This window comes from Petromyzon marinus, chromosome 63, assembly GCF_048934315.1.
Source record: "Petromyzon marinus isolate PM22_M1 ecotype Great Lakes invasive population chromosome 63, UKy_Petmar_22M1.pri1.0, whole genome shotgun sequence".
Classification (NCBI taxonomy): Eukaryota; Metazoa; Chordata; class Hyperoartia; order Petromyzontiformes; family Petromyzontidae; genus Petromyzon; species Petromyzon marinus.
Window position 1 is genome coordinate 8,501,688 of NC_133729.1, and position 19,583 is coordinate 8,521,270.

Consider the following 19,583-nt stretch of genomic DNA (forward strand, 5'->3'; position numbering starts at 1 on the left):
ACTTCGTATTAATATGATGGAATTAAGCTGCGGTAAGGACGTTAAATATATTAATGCATGCGGGGTATATGGAGGTGCGGGCTATCTGAATTTTTTTTACACAAAACGCTATTTTTATGCGGGGTATATGTGCCTGCGGTTTGCTGTACTAGTCACGAATTGACACGTTTTATTCACGTGACAAACCTTACTAATTGGCCGTGTCAGGTGGTAGCAGATTTAACGACGCATTTATAGTTTAGAGGAGCGAACCGCCCGGTGGCACGGCGTTACAAGTTGACGTCGCGATCGTTATTTCGCTCGGAGTGCCCCGGAGGCTACGCGGGGGGAGCGTTGTCCGTGTTCACGCCGTGTCCGTGTTCATGCCGTGTCCGTGTTCATGCCGTGTCCGTGTTCATGCCGTGTCCGTGTTCATGCCGTGTCCGTGTTCACGCCGTGTCCGTGTTCATGCCGTGTCCGTGTTCATGCCGTGTCCGTGTTCACGCCGTGTCCGCTGCGCTACAGGAGGGGACGGTGCTCATTCTCGGTGGCGCTGCACCTCCTGCTGCTGCTGCTGCACCTCCTGCTGCTCATGCTGGTGCTGCTGCTGCGGCTGCTACGACAACAACCGAACAGCTGGTCCACAGCTCTGTGGTGACGGAGTGTGGCATCAGCGGAATATCGCAGATCGCTTGCAGCAGGTACGCAAGCGTTTTGGCGCCGATGACGTCGCCGGTGTCGCCGCCAAGCACGAACGACAATAACAACGACAAGGAGCGCTAAACGCATTCATTGATTACTTTGCAGCCCTTACAAAAAAAATCAAAGTTAATAACAGACGACGTTTCGGCGCTGTAAGTCGGTTGGTTGCCTTACGTTTGCTGGGGTCGCAGCCTCCGCTGTACTGCTCGCCCCCGTTCACGAGCCGTTTGGCGGACCCACTCCGGTCGCCCGTCGCCCGCCCGTCCGTCGCGAGCCTGCCTCCCTGCTGACCACGGCCGCTGCTCCCTGACCGTTGCAGGTTTCACACGGCGGCGCTGTGCGCCACCTCGAGGAGAATCTACTTGCTCGCGACGCCGCAGGGCCCCGGGGAGCAGGGCGGCACCACGGAGCTGGAGCTGGGCGGGGTCTCACCTGGGGGTCCGGCCGGCACAGGTACGCACATTGTACCTACGTTGTATGTATGTTGTACGTATGTTGTACGTATGTTGTACATACGTTGTACGTATGTTGTACATACGTTATACGTACGTTGTACGTACGTTGTACGTACGTTGTACGTACATTGTACGTACGTTGTATGTATGTTGTATGTACGTTGTACGTATGTTGTATGTATGTTGTACGTACGTTGTACGCACATTGTACGTACGTTGTACGTACGTTGTACGTACGTTGTACGTACGTTGTATGTACGTTGTACGTACGTTGTACGTACGTTGTACGTACGTTGTATGTACGTTGTACGCACGTTGTACGTATGTTGTATGTATGTTGTACGTATGTTGTACGTATGTTGTATGTATGTTGTACGTACGTTGTACGTACATTGTACGTATGTTGTATGTATGTTGTACGTATGTTGTACGTATGTTGTACGTATGTATGAGCGGTAACGTAGCGGTTCATGCGCCGCGCTACCAACCTAGCGACTCGAGTTCGATTCCCACTTGCGGCCACCAACACCGCTGACGGATTATCTGAACCACTCCTGGGCCTCCCCTAGGTTTACTCTGCCTCAAATGAGTACCTGGTGCGGTGTGTAAACATCGCCACAATTTTCCCACTCGTGAAGCAGATGTGGTGCCCGTCGGACTGCCGCCGGTGACATTCTGGTGACGCGGTTGACGGTCACGCGCCACCGCTAACGTGCCCGAGATGGCGAGAGCATCAAATCCGGGAGGCGCGCGTTCCCCGAGTGAGCCCGCGGGGGGTGACACTGACATTGTGAACGTCTCCCGCAGCCGGCATCATCGTCAGGGACATTTTTGCCGGAGGCAGCCGCGTCTACGCCACGTGCTGCAGCGCAGAGGTGAGCGTACGGTCCGCCGCGGCACTGTCCCCGTTCCTTGAGGACGGCTCCGCTCGCCTGCCGAGGAAAGCCTCTCCGTGCTTACCGGAGGGCCGGTGTTGCTGCCGTGTGCGTCATACCGACATAGCGCGCGTACGTGTGTTCAGGCGACCCCCGCACCTTCGACCCAATTGGTTCCTGCACGACGCTCGCAAGTGGAGCCGTCCGAAGTCCAGCCACTTAGTTCCCACGGGGGGGGGCACAATGATATGCCATTGGGAGTTCCGTTCCGGGAAACACATTACGTACCAATAAAATGGCAAAATTGACCACGAAAATAAATGAAAATAACCCTAACAAAGATTTATTGTAACTTGCCAGAACGGGGAAAACCTATTCTTATTTTTTTTATACTTTGATATGAGCAAAAAAGGTCCCATTTTATACACTACACTATACACTACACTATACACTACACTACTATACACTACACTACGACTCTACTATACATTAGACTACTATACACTACTATACACTACACTACTACATTACTATATACTACACTATACACTACACTACAATTCTACTATACATTAGACTACTATACTACTACATTACTATACACTACATTATACACTACACTATACACTACACAACGACTCTACTATACATTAGACTATTATACACTACTATACACTACACTACTACATTACTATACACTACACTATACACTACACTACAATTCTACTATACATTAAACTACTATACTACTACATTACTACACACTACATTATACACTACACTATACACTACACTACAACTCTACTATACATTAGACTACTATACTACTACATTACTATACACAACACTATACACTACACTACGAGTGTGCGCATGACATGCACAAGCCGTCGTAAGTCGGGGGTCACCACTATGTTGAACTTCTTCCACACTGTTACGTAGCCAGCCGTGCTAATCGGAGATGCAGGAAGAGTGATTCGCTGGCGATGTCTCAGCGTCGGGATGTTTTAGTTCGACGCCATTTTGCGTTAGGTTGCATAGCTCGCGTGGAAACTCATTCCTTGAGAACTGCTTTTGGCGTTCAGTGTTTTCGTCCTTCCCCCCCCCGCACCTCCGATTAGCGTGGTTGGCTACGTAACGGTGCCAAAGAAGTTCAACGTACGTACACACACACACACGTGACCAGTGTAGGCCAAACACATCCCAATGCGGAACAACGTATCGCCAGTTTACTCGATTGGGATCGAGCGTGGCAGCAACATCGCCGCCCTCTGCTGCGAAAGAACCTGGCGACGCCGCTCCTCGCCAAAAGAGTCTTGCGGCTCTCCTGGGCAAACAGGCACGGAGGACGGTCGCAATCGATAACCAATAAAATCACGCGGAGGCATTCTCCTCCTCTTGCAGGAGTCTCGAGGAGACCCAACGGGCACGCGGGCTCCTGGGATCTTCACCGTGACTCCGGAGCTGAGCAGGAAGTTGATGTCCAAGTCAACGTTGCGTCCTGTGTTTGAGCGGTAAGCAAGAAGGCGCTCGCGCGTGCGAGTGTGGCGATTTGCGTCAACAATCCTGCCCGGCTTTTCTCCAACTAAAACTCTCTGACCGGACGCGATTGTAACTGCTGCCGTTGCTAAAATTTGGTTTCGCGACTTTCCCCCCCCCCCCCAATCCATGAGCTCCGTATTTCGGAGCTTCTGCCCGCGGAATTTCTGTGACCCCCTTCGCTCGTGTTTGGAGAAGACGCAAAAGAAAAATCAAATCGGTTTATGAGAATTCTTCCCTTATCCGTGACCGCCGGGCGAGTCGGAACGACGACAATGATGGGCGCGTCGACGGGAACGCTCGCACGCAACGCTCTGTGATCCTTTTGGTCGTGCCGGGTGGTGGAGGGTTTCTTAAAGACACAAGTTTGGGGGTGGGGGGGGGGTTAGGGATCGATCACGTCAGCGGCCCTGAGCCAGAGGTAGATTATGGTTCGAGCTTCTGCACGGTCAGCGCTGTCACGGTGCGCGCGCCCCCCCGGTATGTATAACTTCGTGCCGTAACTGAATGTGTCGACAGGCAAATGGATGTCATCTTCTCGTCGGCCGCATGCCTCAATGGCAGTTTTCTTCTCTCACAGAGGTAAGGGGCATCAGACCTTGCAATTATTCAATTCTCTAACAGGGAGATTAATTACAATCTAAACTAAACTATTTAAATTTTACCAGGTAAGGCCCACTGAGCTATATGGTTGTTTTTCAGCAGTGAGCTGGCCACAAATGATAGCTCAACTAAAGTAGCTTATCATCATCACGTGGAAATTTATAGCAGCCAAAACGCGCGTTGATTCTAAAGGGAAAAACCGGAGGACCCTGAGAAAAATCCACGCGGCCACGGGCAGAGAGAGAGAGAGAATATACAGCAGGGGTCAGGGGTCGGGATCGAACCCATTAATTCCTGTACACCAGGCGAGGGAGTTAACATCTTGCCACCACGGCACCCCTGAGAAGATTACGTATTCAGCGGAGAGATATATAACGACAGATGAGCAGACAAAAAGTCTCCTTCACGTGTCTGTCTTTCCACGTTAAAAATAAATCATTTTGTACACAACCCATCGGCCCGCCGGCCTTCTAGGAGTGGAGTAGAGAGCGCGTGGTATCGTCCCCGTTGTTGTGCAGTAATAATCAGGGCGGCCGCTGGATTCGAACCACGAACCTGAGCAGCAAGTGATCACACTTTTATTCAGAATCAGAATCTTTATTTAGACTGGGGAAATCCGATGAGCTTTAAAGCTCTTCTTCACAGATGTCCACTAGATGCGGGTCAGAAAGTTACAAACACAACAAAAACACGATTGGAGTGCCAAAGTATAGGAAAGGTGAGCAGATTACTTAAATAAATACATAAAATAGATCAAGTATAAATGCAGTAAAATCTCGTTATTTCGGTTTTTGATCATTCGTAATTGGGGATAATTCGGCATGGCTGTGCTTTTGGCATATATACGGTGTATTAGCAATTTGCCACGAGCCGAATTGCCGTACCGATTGGTCCAATTTCAGCATAGCACGTGGGGCGGCGCCGCGCGCCACGACCAAAACAACGACTCGCTCTGGTGGCGGCGCGCGTGGTGAGCGTTGGTGCAGAACCGCTGCGTTGGACTTTGAGTCCCTCAATAACAAAGCACATAAAATGTAACGAATGATACTCGGGTAAGGATCAAAGTTACAAATAACATTTGTGGTTGTATCCAGCGCTAATATTCTGCTTGAGAATGTTTTGAAGGAATATTTGTGACGTTAAGGAAGGCAACAAGGTTGTGCTGCTCAGCCAGTGAAATGCATACAGCTGCTCAGCCAATGAAATTCCTAGGGCTGCTCAGCCAATGACATTCCTACGGCTGCTCAGCTAATGAAATTCCTACAGGTGCTCAGCCAATTAAATTCCTACGGCTGCTCCGCCAATGAAATTCCTATGGCTGCTCAGCCAATGAAATTCCCGTATCAAACATACCAACGGGGACGGGCGCTATGGGGCAGAGTAACACACATCAGCGAGTGGGTTGATAATGTAATTTGATTAATTGACTGTGACCTTTGTTTTCGATGGTGGCAGACAATCTCCGGATGTCAGCCTGGGACTGAATTTGGAGGAGGCAAAGCAACTGCTGGAGAATCTCCACACGAAACAATTGTCCAGTAAGGTAATGATAAAGAGCCACCGAATGTTCTGCTTTGACTGGGACAGTCCCGGTGGTTTAAACAAAAAATCAGTCCCGGTGTCCTGCAGTGTTTGCAAAAACCGAGATTTTGTCCCGGTTTAAAATATTTCAGCGTCATGCTCAGCTCGTGATCTGGGCAAAGGCCTGGGCTACCTGATGCAGTGGGGCTGAGTGGTGGGTGGGGCTACTTGAGTGGTGGGTGGGGCTACTTGAGTAGTGGGTGGGGCTACTTGAGCGGTGGGTGGGGCTACTTGAGCGGTGGGTGAGGCTGAGTGGTGGGTGTGGCTACCTGAGCGGTGGGTGTGGCTACCTAAGTGGTGGGTGGGGCTACCCAAGCAGTGGGTGGGGCTACCCAAGCAGTGGGCGGGGCTACCCAAGCAGTGGGCGGGGCTACCCGAGCAGTGGGTGGTGCTACCCCGAGCAGTGGGAGGGGCTACCTGACCGGTTGGCTGGGCTGACGAAGAGACGGAGGGGCTGTCATATTCGCAGTGTGTCCTGGTTGAGCCTCCCAGAAACGTGCTCGCTCTGCCTGTTGTATTCCAGAGCGTCCACGAAGAGCCGCTTTTGTCATGATGCTCCTCTCCTCCGTGTGGCGAAATTCTCCATTGGCGACACTTTTGCATTGGCTCACGGCCTCTCGAGAGCTGTGATTTCCATTCACACAAATTTCAATAATTTGGCGGCAGGGAGTGGCGCAGTTTGTGCCTCGCTGCTGCGTCGGTCGAATCTGTAAAAGTACGAGAGTAGGCATCGTGAACAGAAACATCAAATACAAACACGGAGGTTGCTTGCCGGCACTGGAGAGACAAAGCCTGCCAAAGCGTGGTGCTGGCCACCCCACTGCCACTATGCTGTGTTGGCCTTCGTAGGTGCTGCTTGCTTAACAGCACTTGCCCTTGCAGTCTGTTGAGGCTATACGGGGGATCTTTGTCTGTGCGTTGGACCAGGTGAGCAACCTGCTGTGCGAGTTTGTCGTGCCGTCGCTGGAGAAGCTGCGTCCTGACGAGGACTCGCTCAGGGTTCTGGCTCTCCTCCTCCTCTTCCCGGGGACCGCCGACTCTCAGAAGCTCACGGCACCGGTCATCGCCAAAGTCGTGCTGCTGCCCGACCATCTGCGGAATCTCTTCGGTACGTTGCGTGTTCCGCTCGCGCTGGCCCGGCGGTCCGGCGGTGGCCCGGCGGTCTGGCGGTAGCGGCGGCGCGGTTCGCCTGCTCGGTTGTGGAGGGTCGCGGTTCAATTCCACCGCAGGGGGGGGTCCACGCCGCGTCTCCGTCCACTCGCGCCTGAGTGCCGCGCAAGGCATCCTGGGATTAATTGGTCCGACTTGAGTGAGCGAGTGGGTTGGTGAGTAGGTAGGTGAGTGGGTGGGTGAGTGGTTCAGCGAGTGTGAGTGAGTGGGCGGAGTGAGTAGGTAGTGTAGTGGTTAGCGCGCCGCGCTACAATCCCGGCGACCCGAGTTCGATTTCCGTTAATGGGCAACACCATAGGGCGACTCAGCCTCAAATGAGTACCCAATGCGGTTTGTATAATCATCGCCACTGGGTAGACGAAGGCAGTGGCAGGCCTTCATAGGGGCTACTCACTGAGAGCACTTGCCTCAGCAGTCTGTTAAGGCTATACGGGGGGATCTTTGTGTTTGTGAACGAGCAGATAGGTGGGTGAGTGTGTAAGTATATTGTGAGTGGTTAAATGAGTGCGTGGGTGAGTAACCTCTCCCTTGCCACGTAACTCTGCTGGCTACCATTGTTTCGGCCGTGCGGCCCCTTGTCAAACCCCTCCTCTCCCCGTGAACGTGCGATGTGCAGAGGAGTGGTTGGCCCATCTGCCCAAACCCGACTTCCTCCGCATGCTGAAGGCTTCCACAAATCTCCTGCTGGACTTTTTGAAGAAGCTGGGCAGGGGGGGTGAGATGAAAATACCACCTGGACTCAAAGAGTTCTTGCAGAGACTGCACGAGGTGAGGGAAGATTTGTTTTTTCCCACAGACCGAATTATTTTTTTGTCTCCCATTAAAATCAAACGACGCGTGCTCACGTGTGCGGTTTTCGCGTATTAGCTCGTGACTACCCGGATGAGGAGTCGGGACGTGTGGCAGTGGCGTGGATCATGCCCAGAGAGCGCGAACGATTCGGAATGGGAATCAGAATCTTGGACTTCGACTGGATGAATCCGATGAGCTATGAAGCTCTTTCTCACCTGGTTATACACACACACGACGGTTATACACGCACACACACACGGCGTCCCACTGAAGGATCCTAACCTTATCATGGTGGTGGGATTTGTGTGATCCAATGACCCTCAGAGCTATGCCGCCTGTAATCCTGGCAGGGTCTCCCCTTGGCGAACAGGTCTGGGGGGAGGTTCCAGACAAATAACGGTCCAAACAAAAGCCCCTCATGAATGGTTCTGAAATATAAAAATCGGGAGAACCTCGTCCGGACGAGGTATATACCGGGACACAACCCCTGGAGCCAGGCCTGAGGGTGGTGTTTGCCGGCAAGCGCCCGGTGGCCGGGGTGACCCCCGCCACGTAACCCGGTCGGGCCCACCCCGAAATGGCTACGTGGCGCCGTCCCGTGGGCCCGCCATCCGCGGAACGAAGGGTGAGGGGCGGGCGCGATGCCAGCGTGGCAGGGAGAGGGTTGGCCTCGGACGGGCTGGACCTTGGCGACGGACAATGAGCTATTGGGACGTCACTGGGGGGGAAGGAGCCAGAGCTGGTGGAAGGAGGTGGAAAGGTACCGACTAGATGTAGTCGGTCTCACCACCACACGCATCATTGGCACTGGAACCAAACTTTTCGACCGGGGGTGGTCTCTCTCCTATTGCGGAGTAACCCATGTTGAGAGGCCCCGGGAGGGTGTGGGGATACTCACAAGCCCCCGGCTGGGTGCTATTCAGTTGGAGGTTGTCCCAGTGGATGAGAGGGTCGTCTCAGTGAGACTTCGGGTCTCAAAAAGAAAACCTCTGACTGTAGTCTGTGCTCATGCACCGAATAGCAATTCAGAATTTTTGGCTTTCTTGGAGACGGTGGGTGCAGTGTTTGACAGAGTGCCGCCAACTGACTCCACAGTTTTACTGGGCGACTTCAATGTTCACGTGGGAACCGATGGAGATACCTGGAGAGGCGTATTTGGGAGGAATGGCCCCCCTGATCTGAACCCCGAATGGTGAGATGTGCTTGGAATTCTGCGCTAGTCATGGAATGTCAATAACAAACAATGTTCAAACACACAAGTGTACTTGGTGCCAGAGCACCTTGGGTCAAAGGTTGACTTTATAGTTGTATCATCGGACCTAAGGCCGTATGTTCTGGACACTCGGGTGAAGAGAGGGGCAGAGCTGTCAACTGATCACCACCTGGTGGTAAGTTGGATCCGATGCTTGGGGCACTGACCAGATAGACGTGGAAGGCTCAAACGAATCGTGCCGGTTTTTTGGGAACGTCTGGCAGAAAACCGAGTGCAAAAGATTTCAACTTCCACCTCCGGGAAAACTTCTCCTGCACTCCAGGACATTGAGTCAGAGTGGACGATGGTTCAGGACCTCGATTGTGGATGCAGCTGCGAAAAAAGTTGTGGCCTAAGAGTAGTTTGTTCTTGTCATGGTAGCAACCCTAGGGCCCGCCGGTGGACACCAGTGGTGAGGGAATCTGTCAAGGTGAAGAAGGAGGCTTTCCGAGCTATGCGCGGAAAAAGGTTTCCCGACTCGATTGAGAGGTACTGGCTTGCCAAGAGGGCGTGGGAGGAGTTTGGAGAGGCCATGGAGAGGGACTACCAGGCAGCCTCAAAGATGTTCTGGCAAACCATCTGACGCCTTATGAGGGGTCGACGGGCCGTGGCCCAGGCTGTTCTCAGTAAGGGTGGTGGTGTCACATTGAACTCAACTAAGGAGATAGTTGAGAGGTGGAAGGAACACTTTGACGAGCCCCTCAGCCTGGTGGACATGCCCTCTTCTCAGGAGGCAGCCCTGGAAACAGCTGGGGGGGTCGGATCCATCACGGCTGCGGCGGTCGAGGGCCTTCGTAGCGGCAAAGCTGCTGGGGGTGGACGAGATTTGCTCAGAGTTGTCGAAAGCGCTGGACAGTGTAGGAGTGTCGTGGTTAATGCGCCTATTCAGTGTTGCGTGGAAGGCGAGTACAGTACCTCTGGATTGGCAAACTGGGGTTTAGGGTCCCATTTTAAAAAAAAGTGGTCCAGAGGGTATGCTCTAACTACAGAGGAATCACACTCCTCAGAGTCCCAGGTAAAGCCGATGCCAGAGTGCTGGAGAGGAGGCTCCGCCCGGTGGTCGAGCCTCAGATTCAGGAGGAACTCTCCGTGATCGGGCGAGGAGCTCGGTAATCCTGAAGAGCCTTAGAGTCGAGCCGCTGCTCCTCCAAATCAAGAGGAGCCAGTTGAGGTGGTTCGGGCACCCGTTAAGGATGCCCCTCGGTAGACTCCCTCTGGAACTCTACCGGGCAACACGTCCCACTGGGCAAAGACCCCAGGGCCGGCCCAGGACACGCTGGCGGGACGATGTCGATTGGCTGGCCCTGGGAACGCCTGGGAATTCCCCAGGAAGAGCTGCAGTCTGTGTATAGTAGTGTATAGTGTAGTGTATAGTATAGTAGTATATAGTGTAGTGTATAGTGTAGTAGTGTATAGTATATCAGTGTATAGTATAGTAGTGTATAGTGTAGTGTATAGTAGTTTATAGTGTAGTGTGTAGTGTATAGTGTAGTGTATAGTATAGTAGTATATAGTGTAGTAGTGTATAGTATATCAGTGTATAGTATAGTAGTGTATAGTAGTGTATAGTGTAGTGTATAGTGTAGTAGTGTATAGTGTAGTGTATAGTATAGTAGTATATAGTGTAGTAGTGTAGTATATCAGTGTATAGTATAGTAGTGTATAGTAGTTTATAGTGTAGTAGTGTATAGTGTAGTGTATAGTATAGTAGTATATAGTGTAGTAGTGTAGTATATCAGTGTATAGTATAGTAGTGTATAGTGTATAGTAGTGTATAGTGTAGTGTATAGTAGTTTATAGTGTAGTGTATAGTGTAGTGTATAGTGTAGTAGTGCTGGAGTCTGTCGCCAGGGAAAGGGAGGTCTGGACCTCCACGACTCAACACGCTGCCACCGCGATCCTCACCGGTAGGACGAATTATTCTGCCGTAGCTGATCATTGTTACAACGCTGTGGGTTCTCATGATATTGTTTTCTCCGATACCAAAGTGCTCTGCAAGCCGTCTGGATACCACCAATGATTTGTCCATGAAGCCATCCAGATATACAAACGTAGACATAACTTCAACCGAGAAGATGGATTCAAATTGAGCAATCATTGGAAGGATGTTATTAACCAAGTTAAACTTTCGCTGCCTTATAGTTTATATTTATATCCGCATCTGCGGTCTTTTACTCCCAGCCCTGCCGACTCCCATCACTTCTAAATTTGCCGTGCAGTGCTTCGAGCCTGCAGAGTTCTCCCCCAACCTCCCCCTCCCCCCCCCAACGTGTCACAGCAGTAGGCCGAGCCTTTGGACCATCCGCACCGCTCTCCTCGGGCCCACGCCCCGCCCCCACACACTCACCCTGGCTCCTCCCCCCCCCACCCTCAGCTATTTAATTCCTTGTCAAAGTCATCTCTTTGGCATGCTTCAGCGATGGTTTTTTTCGCTGTGGTTGTCCCCACCTGATGACGGACGCTTTTGTTGCGCCCGAAACGTCGTGATTTAATTTATTTGTTTTCATTTTTGTTTTATTTAATTTATTTAATTTGATTTTTAAACAAAATGTACCTACGTGACTTTACCGAAAGAACTAAAGAGTATGGATCCTTGCAGTCACGAAAACTTCAAATCTAGAATTCACGCGCACAGAAAGCCACCCAAGATGGTAATCGAACCCTGGGGGGGGGGTGGGGGGGGGGGTTCCTCTTGCTGCGAGGCCACCACCGTGCTGCCGCCACCTTGCCACCCTGCGCCGTCTGCAGCGCTACTGACAGCATCGCTCACTAACTGCCCCCCTTACCCCTTCCCCCCTCCCACCCCTGGTGCTCTCGGTGCGCGGTTTTCAGATCAACAAAAACTCTGCAGAAGCGGTGGAGGATTTGCACGAGCCACGGCTGAGTGAGTTCATCTCCGAGATGGCTGCGGTGGCTGCGACGCCGCTTGCCAATAAGACGCCGAAGTTCATGAAGCATTTTCTCCAAAAGCAGATGGTAATGAAGGTCGCCCAGGGGTCAGTGCCGCAAGCGTAGCGAGTTGATGGTCTTAGCCCGGTCACCATTGACTCTCATAGAGACATGTAGACTCGCACACAGACACATAGACTCACAGAGACCCATAGACTCACATAGACACCAATAGACTCACATGCAGATGCAAAGACTCACACAGAGACCCATAGACTCACATAGAGACCCATAGACTCACACAGAGACCAATAGACTCACACGGAGACACATAGACTCACATGGAGACCCATAGACTCACACAGAGACCAATAGACTCACACAGAGACCAATAGACTCACACAGAGACCCATAGACTCACACAGATACCCATAGACCCACACAGAGACCCATAGACTCACATAGAGACCCATAGACTCACACAGAGACCCATAGACTCGCACAGAGACCCATAGACTCACATAGAGACCGAGAGACTCACATATACTGAGTTGCGATTAAACCCCGTTGATGGTCTCAGCCCAGTTGCCGAAGGCCGTACAAAACAGCCATTGAGTCAGGTTTGGACCTGGGCTCAACTTGACTAAATTTCAATTCCCGAGAACTAAAATATCGGTCCGACTATCACGTGACGAGCAGTCACTCTCGTGTGCAGAATGAACCTCGGAGGTAGCTCTGTGAAGCCTACTTCCGCGGGCCGCGCCACGCTGCCCTGCGAGAGATCCGAGTGGATTCCTCATCTCGTGATGCGCGAGACCTCTGCGGCCCTGCCAGATTTATTTTACTTTTTACTATTTTCTATTTTACCTGGTAAAGCCCACCACCGAACGATGTAGCTCTTTTTCAGAAGCCACCGGCCTATCACAAATGATAGCTCAACGAAGTGGCTTATCATCATCATCATCATCACGTGGACGTTTATAGCAGCAGCAAAATACTCTAAACGCGTGGCGATGTCGGTTCTAAATGTGAATGGAATAACCGGAGAGATAGACACGCAAACGCCAAATATACAGCGGGCATCAGGGTCGGGTTAGAACCCACGACTTCCTGTACACCAGGCGAGGTAGTTGACATCTCCCAGCCACCGCGGCGCCCCGGATGAAAGGAAACAGACCGGCGGGGTGAGATCCCAGGGCCAAGGGGGGACCCGTCCGGGGCAACTGGTAGAGGAGACATGGTGTCATGGAGGCCTTGGAATTCAGGATCTGAATCTTTATTTAGACAGCAGGAGGAGGAATCCGATGAGCTACGAAGCTCTTTGCTCACAGACGTCCAGCGTGGGGGCACGGAGTCAGCGGAGTTTCAATGGCAAACGATACAAAAACAACACGGTCGGAGTGCAAACTAGAGAACAAGGTAAGCATGTCACTAAATATAAATAAGTAATAAATACATGAATCATGTAAGTCTTGATTGATTAAGATTGGGCAAGGCAGCAAAACCAAGAACGAGACAGTCCCAGACCACACCAAGACAACACCAGACAGCAGCAGTCCCTCAATAGAACGGCACATTAACACTGAACTATCGATACACAGGTGAGGATCAATTGAGGCGTGTGTTCTCAGCGGATTGTCACCATTGTTACACAAACCTCGGGTTTAATTCTGTCCGCTTGGTGTGTCTCTAGGCCCTCCTAGAAGTGTTCGTGGAGTTTCCGTTTCTCTTGGACTCGCACGGAAGGATAACGTTGTTTGAGTGGCACGTCATTCACCAGCTCCAGGTACCAGTTGTGCCGCCGAGCGGCGGCGTTCGCGAGCTTCACCTGTGAGCCGCTCGTTAAGCGGATAACTCGCAAACACAGTGGCAACCTCCGTGTTGAACGACGTTCAAAATAACAACCCCCCATAACAAAACACAATGACGATGACGACGATGACGACCCCCCGTGACAAAACAATCCACGTGACCACGGGGAGAGAGAGAGAGCAAACGCGCAAACTCCAAATACACAGCAGGCGTCGGGGCCGGGATCGAAGCCACGGCCTCCTGCAAGCCAGGGAGGCCGCATGGGGGCCTGCCACTTGTTCCAGGCCCCGGAGTCCACACTCGGCCTGCACTACGAGCAGTCTGGCCTCTGGACAGGCGGCGCGTCTCTCCCCCGCACCGCACGGCATCGGCGGCGATTGATTCCGACGTGGTGTGCCCCCCCCCCCCCCCCCCCCCCCACCCCCTTCCCGCCTTCTGCAGCATTATTCATATTTACAAAACTTATACCTCCTCAAGATTGGCCAACAACCTCTGGACCGGCCCTCTCTGCCCCTGCAAATTCGACGCAGCAACCTCCTGGGAGACGCCGTCGCACTTCTCAGGATCCCACTGGGGACCGCCGTGTGGCTGCACCTGAACGTGAGCGTACGAGTGTGTGCTGCGGCGTCGCAGCCTTCATCTTGAACTTCGCGCCGTTCGTTTGCTCACTTTGGGCATATTTGACCTCGACTCTTCGCGGTTCTGCCGGTGTCGCGTTGCCACGGGGTGACCCCCGAACCACCGGCCACCTCTGCAGTGATTGTGTGTTTTTTTTAAATTTAGTTGTCCTTCCTGAAACGGTCGTAAGGCTCACCGATGTACGTGTCTACGTTGAACTTCTTTCGCACCGTACAGCCAGCCGTGCTCATCGGAGGTGCGGGCGGTAGGGGGGCGTGAGTACAACAACTGTAAACACAACAACACCAAGCGGTTCTAAAGAAATGAGTTTGGGGGCTGCAGGTGTGGTTCGTAGGGGAGGCGGTGGCTGGGCCTGGAGTGAACGCAGAGTTCTTCCTCCTCTTCATGGAGGCGTTGGTGGCGAACAAGGAGATCGGCTTCCTGACGGACAGGGAGTCGAACCTGCTCTGGTTCTCGGAGGAGGACATGCAGGAGGTTCGACTTGGACAGGTGCGCGGAGATTCCACCTGCGTCCAAGATGCTGCCGTCTCGGTACCCGCGATGCTTGGGGTGGCAGCAAGTGGGGCGATAGCAAACAAAGATTCCCCCGTGTAGCCTGAACAGACTGTCGGGGCAAGTGTCACCACCACTGTCATCACCATCTACCCACCAGAGACCAAAGCGTGCCTGTGAGCGCTTACGCAGCGCTATTGGAGATCGCAGTGCGCTGGGGAAGACCAAACACGGTGACTGTGTGTGTACATAACAAGGCCAAGCTCCACCGATCGGCTGAGCTGATAATATGGCGAGCTTCTTATAGCTCAAACGGATTCCTCCAGTACAAAACACAATATTCTAAACTCTAATCTAGATTTGAAGTTCAGCAACATTTTTCTCGCTGTGGTTTTCCCACCTGATGATGATTGCTTGTGTTGCAATCGAAACGTCGTGATTGACTTTATTTTATACCTACGTGACTTTACCGAAAGAACCAAAAGAGTATTCTAAACTCTGTTGTCGTCGTCGCGCCCTAGACACCGGTTTCGAGCGCAGACATCTACTGGGCGCTGGGCGTGGTGTGCGGCCTGGCTGTCTACAACCGCGTCCTCATGGACTTCCCCTTCCCGCTGGCGCTGTACAAGAAGCTGCTGGGCGTCTCTCCCGACCTCAGCGACCTGCTGGAGCTATCGCCCCGCCTGGGACGGTGAGCGCCGGCGTCTCCGCCCTGCCACGCGGCAGCCTCTCTCTCATCAGTCGCTGGCGCTTCAATCAATTTTAGCAGCGTGTACAAAACATCATTTGGCGTGCCGTGCCGTGCCGGCACCGCAAAACGCGACCGAGTTCGTCCGGTGCTCGCCGAGATGGCTTTGGGGCTTCCGGTTGCCGAAAGAATACGGCGTTACGAGGCCACACACACGAGGCGCTCGCCGCAAATGAACTGCAACACCTCGCTGATCTCGTCAAGAAGCGTAAAGCGTCATCACGCAAACTCGGCTGGTCATCCTCGCAGCAGCAGCAGCAGCAGCAGCAGCAGCCGCTGCTTTTGGCTCGGCCGTCGAACAAAGACGGCGGTCACCGTGTCGCGCGACGCTTTCAGACGCGCTTCTGCGGCCGTCTGGAACGCTCTTCCGACGTTAGGAAGACACCGGAGCTGTGCACTTTTAAATCGTCACCTCGATTGACAAATTCATTTCTTTCGAGCTGCTTTTCGTGTTTCGTTTGTTGGCCTTCCCCCGCATCTCCGATTAGCACGGTGGGCTACGTACGGTGGTGCGAAAGAAGTTCAACTTACGCCCGTACATCCGTTTGGCTTTTGTCGCTGTGGTGACCCGGGTCGGACGCGCTCGTACCAGAGACGTAACAGCAAACTGCCTTTGTGAAGTGCCTTTCAAAGCCATACAGGCAGTCTCCCCGGGTTACGGAAGGGTTAGGTTCCCGAGAACGATCCGGAACCCGAATTTTCCGTATGTCAGAAACTGAACAGTTTTTCCTCCAAAATCAACGATAAAATCCATTTACCTTAATCCGAGTGAATCTCCGCGCTGTTCATCCGCAACCTCGCATCGCTGCACTACTTGCGCTCGCATAACGAAAGCAACATTTTCCGCGTATTGTAAAAACATCTTTTACAGGATTATGGGAGCATTTCCGCAAGGTCCGATGTCCGTAAGTCTGGTCCTCAGCAACCCGCGGACTATCTCAAAAGCGCGCTACAAACATAAATCAACTTGGGGCTCCACCCCCCCCAAACCCCACCCTGGATCCACCAATGCACCCTTGCACCATTGCCTGAAATTCTGCCCGATGACATTTTATTTAATTTTATTTTGAAGGCCGCACAGTGTTGTTGTTGTTGAGTGTGTTTGACCTGTTGTTGTTTGCTGCGCTTGGTCAGCAGTGACGAGGCAGCAGCGGCATCATCAGCTCATTTGTTTAATCGATGCCATCGCTGTTATGATGATGCCCGTCGCGCTTTTCTGGCACAAATCTGCCACTCAAGAGCGCCATCATTACATCAGTAACTCAACATAAAAAGACAATTCCATAAAATAAGAAAATATATATGCTATCTATAAACTAAATTTTTGGTTATTTTACCAGGTATGGCCCACTGAGCTGTGTAGCTCTCTTTCAGAAGCGACCTGGCCACAGTTGATAGCCCAACGAAGTTGGCTCATCACTTGGAAATGTATAGCAGCCAAATACTCGAAACGTGTGTTGATTCTAAATGTGGAGGGGAAAAACCAGAGGACCCAGTAGAAATATCAACGTGACCACAGGGAGAGAGAGAGACACAGCATACTCCAAATATACAGCAGCAGCAGGCGTCAGGGTCGGGATCGAACCCACGACCTCCTGCATACCAGGCGAGGTAGTCAACATCTCCTAGCCACCGTGATGATGATGAGAGAGAGAGACACGCAAACTCCAAATATACAGCAGCAGCAGGCGTCAGGGTCGGGATCGAACCCACGACCTCCTGTATACCAAGCGAGGTAGTCAACATCTCCTAGCCACCGTGATGATGATGAGAGAGAGAGACACGCATACTCCAAATATACAGCAGCAGCAGGCGTCAGGGTCGGGATCGAACCCACGACCTCCTGCATACCAGGCGAGGTAGTCAACATCTCCTAGCCACCGCGGCATCCCTAGTTGTGCTGATGTTCTAAACACCCTTTTTAAGTGGCGCGTGACCGGCAGCTTGCGGTGCACTGTGGTGATCGTCGCTTTCGCTTTGCAGGAGCATGACGGAGATTCTAAAGGACACCAACGAACACTTGGAAGACACCTTGTGTCGCACTTTCACCGTAAGTGGAGCGATCGTTACCGTCGTTCGTTGTCCGTCGTTGCGATCGAGACTCGTGTTTTGCCCACGGCAGGACTAATACCTCCGCCGTGGCTGACCATTGCTATAACGCTGTGGGCTCTCATGATATTGTTTTTTTCCGAGACCAAGGTGCTCTGCAAACCTTCGGGCTACTATCAAATGTTTGCTCATGAAGCCATCCAGATATATAAACGTAGACGTAACTTCAACCGAGAAGATGGATACAAATTGAGCAATCATTGGAAGGATGTTATTAACCAGGTAAAACGTTGACTGCTTTATGGTGTTGCCTTCATTTTCCGCATCTCCAGTCCTCGTCAGCTTCCCACTCCCAGCCCCGCTCACTTCAGCACTCCCCTCCCCCTACCCCCCCCCCCTCTCCCCCCTTGCTCCTCCCCCCTCTGTTACCCAAATAGCCTCCTGTTACAGCAGCCGTTTTGCCCACTTCAGCAATTGTCTCTTGCTGTGGGCGTCCCACCTGATGACGGACGCTTGTGTGTTGCGCCCGAAACGTCGTGATTTAATTAATTTCATTTTATACCCACGTGATGACTTCACCGAAAGAACCAAAGAGGAGTACGCGCGTCCTTGCGCGCGTCCTTGCGCGCGAATATACGGAGCACAAACTCGTCACCCCGCGGCCATTGTGGGAACGTGCAAAATGTTGCACCGGCGTGGGTAATGGTCGCTGTCGTTACCGTTGGTTGTTTTTTTTGTTTGACAGTACCAGTATGAAGCCAACGGAAAGGTGCTGACGAGAGAGCTGATTCCGGGAGGACGCTCCACGATGGTGACGCAGCGGAACAAGTGAGTGCGGATCGCCAGCGGTGCGCTCGGTGCACGCGCAGCCAGAGACACCTGCTTGCCCGGCAAAATGGGGAGCGGTGGTGTCGTGGGGAGCGCTGCACTGTGAACCCGGCGACACCGACGCGGTGACCACCGTCTTTGCTCGACGGCCAGCCAAAAGTCGCCCCTGCGAGGTTGACGGGATTTCGAGCGACGGTTTATGCTTCTCGACGAGAACGGCAAGGTTGTCGATTGTGGTTCATTTGTGGCGAGCGCTTTGCGTGTTTGTGTGTGAGATATGAGTGCCTTGTGCCGCGCGGGGACGGCCGCCGCTTGGGGTTTCCCCTTTCAGAGCGTCCGTTGAGATGAGATGCGACGATGTAAAGCGCTCCGAGATGCCCCCAGTGTACAGGGACCCCTCTACTTACGAACGAGGCAGGTTCCAAAGGTTCTGTCGATTTGTTCCTAAGTCCCAACTTTACTCCCGTCAATTCCACACACGTTGTACGGCGTGTGTACACTGAAGCACGGGGAATGCCTTTCAAAGTTGTATCATCTCCTGTAGATGTAGATGCTACTGGTTCTTCACGTTCTGCAGATGTAGATGCCACTGGTTCTTCACGTTCTGCAGATGTAGATGCCACTGGTTCTTCACGTTCTGTAGATGTTGATGCCACTGGTTCTTCATGCTCTGCGCTGGTTCTTCACGTTCTGCAGATATATAAACCACTGGTTCTTCACGTTCTGCAGATGTAGATGCCACTGGTTCTTCACGTTCTGTAGATGTTGATGCCACTGGTTCTTCATGCTCTGTGCTGGTTCTTCACGTTCTGCAGATATATAAACCACTGGTTCTTCACGTTCTGCAGATGTAGATGCCACTGGTTCTTCACGTTCTGCAGATGTAGATGCCACTGGTTCTTCACGTTCTGTAGATGTTGATGCCACTGGTTCTTAATGCTCTGCGCTGGCTCTTCACGTTCTGCAGATATATAAACCACTGGTTCTTCACGTTCTGTAGATGTAGATGCCACTGGTTCTTCATCCTCTGCGCTGGTTCTTCATCCTCTGCGCTGGTTCTTCACCCTCTGCGCTGGTTCTTCACGTTCTGCAGATGTAGATGCCACGCTCCTGAGACACAATGGGGGTTGATGATGTTCGTGAAAAGCACAGAGAGCGTCGTAGTGAACCGCACAGCG

The 19,583-nt window shown here is 52.3% G+C and overlaps 1 protein-coding gene across 1 annotated transcript in view; it reads left to right on the forward strand.

Moving 5' to 3' along the window:
* LOC116956022 (putative E3 ubiquitin-protein ligase HERC4) overlaps positions 1-19,583 on the forward strand; it is a 44,022-nt gene that overhangs the window by 14,816 nt on the left and 9,623 nt on the right. The window contains exons 8-22 of the mRNA XM_076053964.1: positions 505-680; positions 1,001-1,134; positions 1,944-2,011; positions 3,416-3,525; positions 4,070-4,132; positions 5,609-5,696; positions 6,662-6,842; positions 7,521-7,672; positions 11,781-11,924; positions 13,531-13,623; positions 14,091-14,249; positions 14,610-14,777; positions 15,302-15,471; positions 17,512-17,578; positions 18,323-18,405. Of these exons, the coding sequence (XP_075910079.1) occupies positions 505-680; positions 1,001-1,134; positions 1,944-2,011; positions 3,416-3,525; positions 4,070-4,132; positions 5,609-5,696; positions 6,662-6,842; positions 7,521-7,672; positions 11,781-11,924; positions 13,531-13,623; positions 14,091-14,249; positions 14,610-14,777; positions 15,302-15,471; positions 17,512-17,578; positions 18,323-18,405 (1,856 nt within the window). The remainder of the gene's footprint in view (positions 1-504; positions 681-1,000; positions 1,135-1,943; positions 2,012-3,415; positions 3,526-4,069; positions 4,133-5,608; positions 5,697-6,661; positions 6,843-7,520; positions 7,673-11,780; positions 11,925-13,530; positions 13,624-14,090; positions 14,250-14,609; positions 14,778-15,301; positions 15,472-17,511; positions 17,579-18,322; positions 18,406-19,583) is intronic.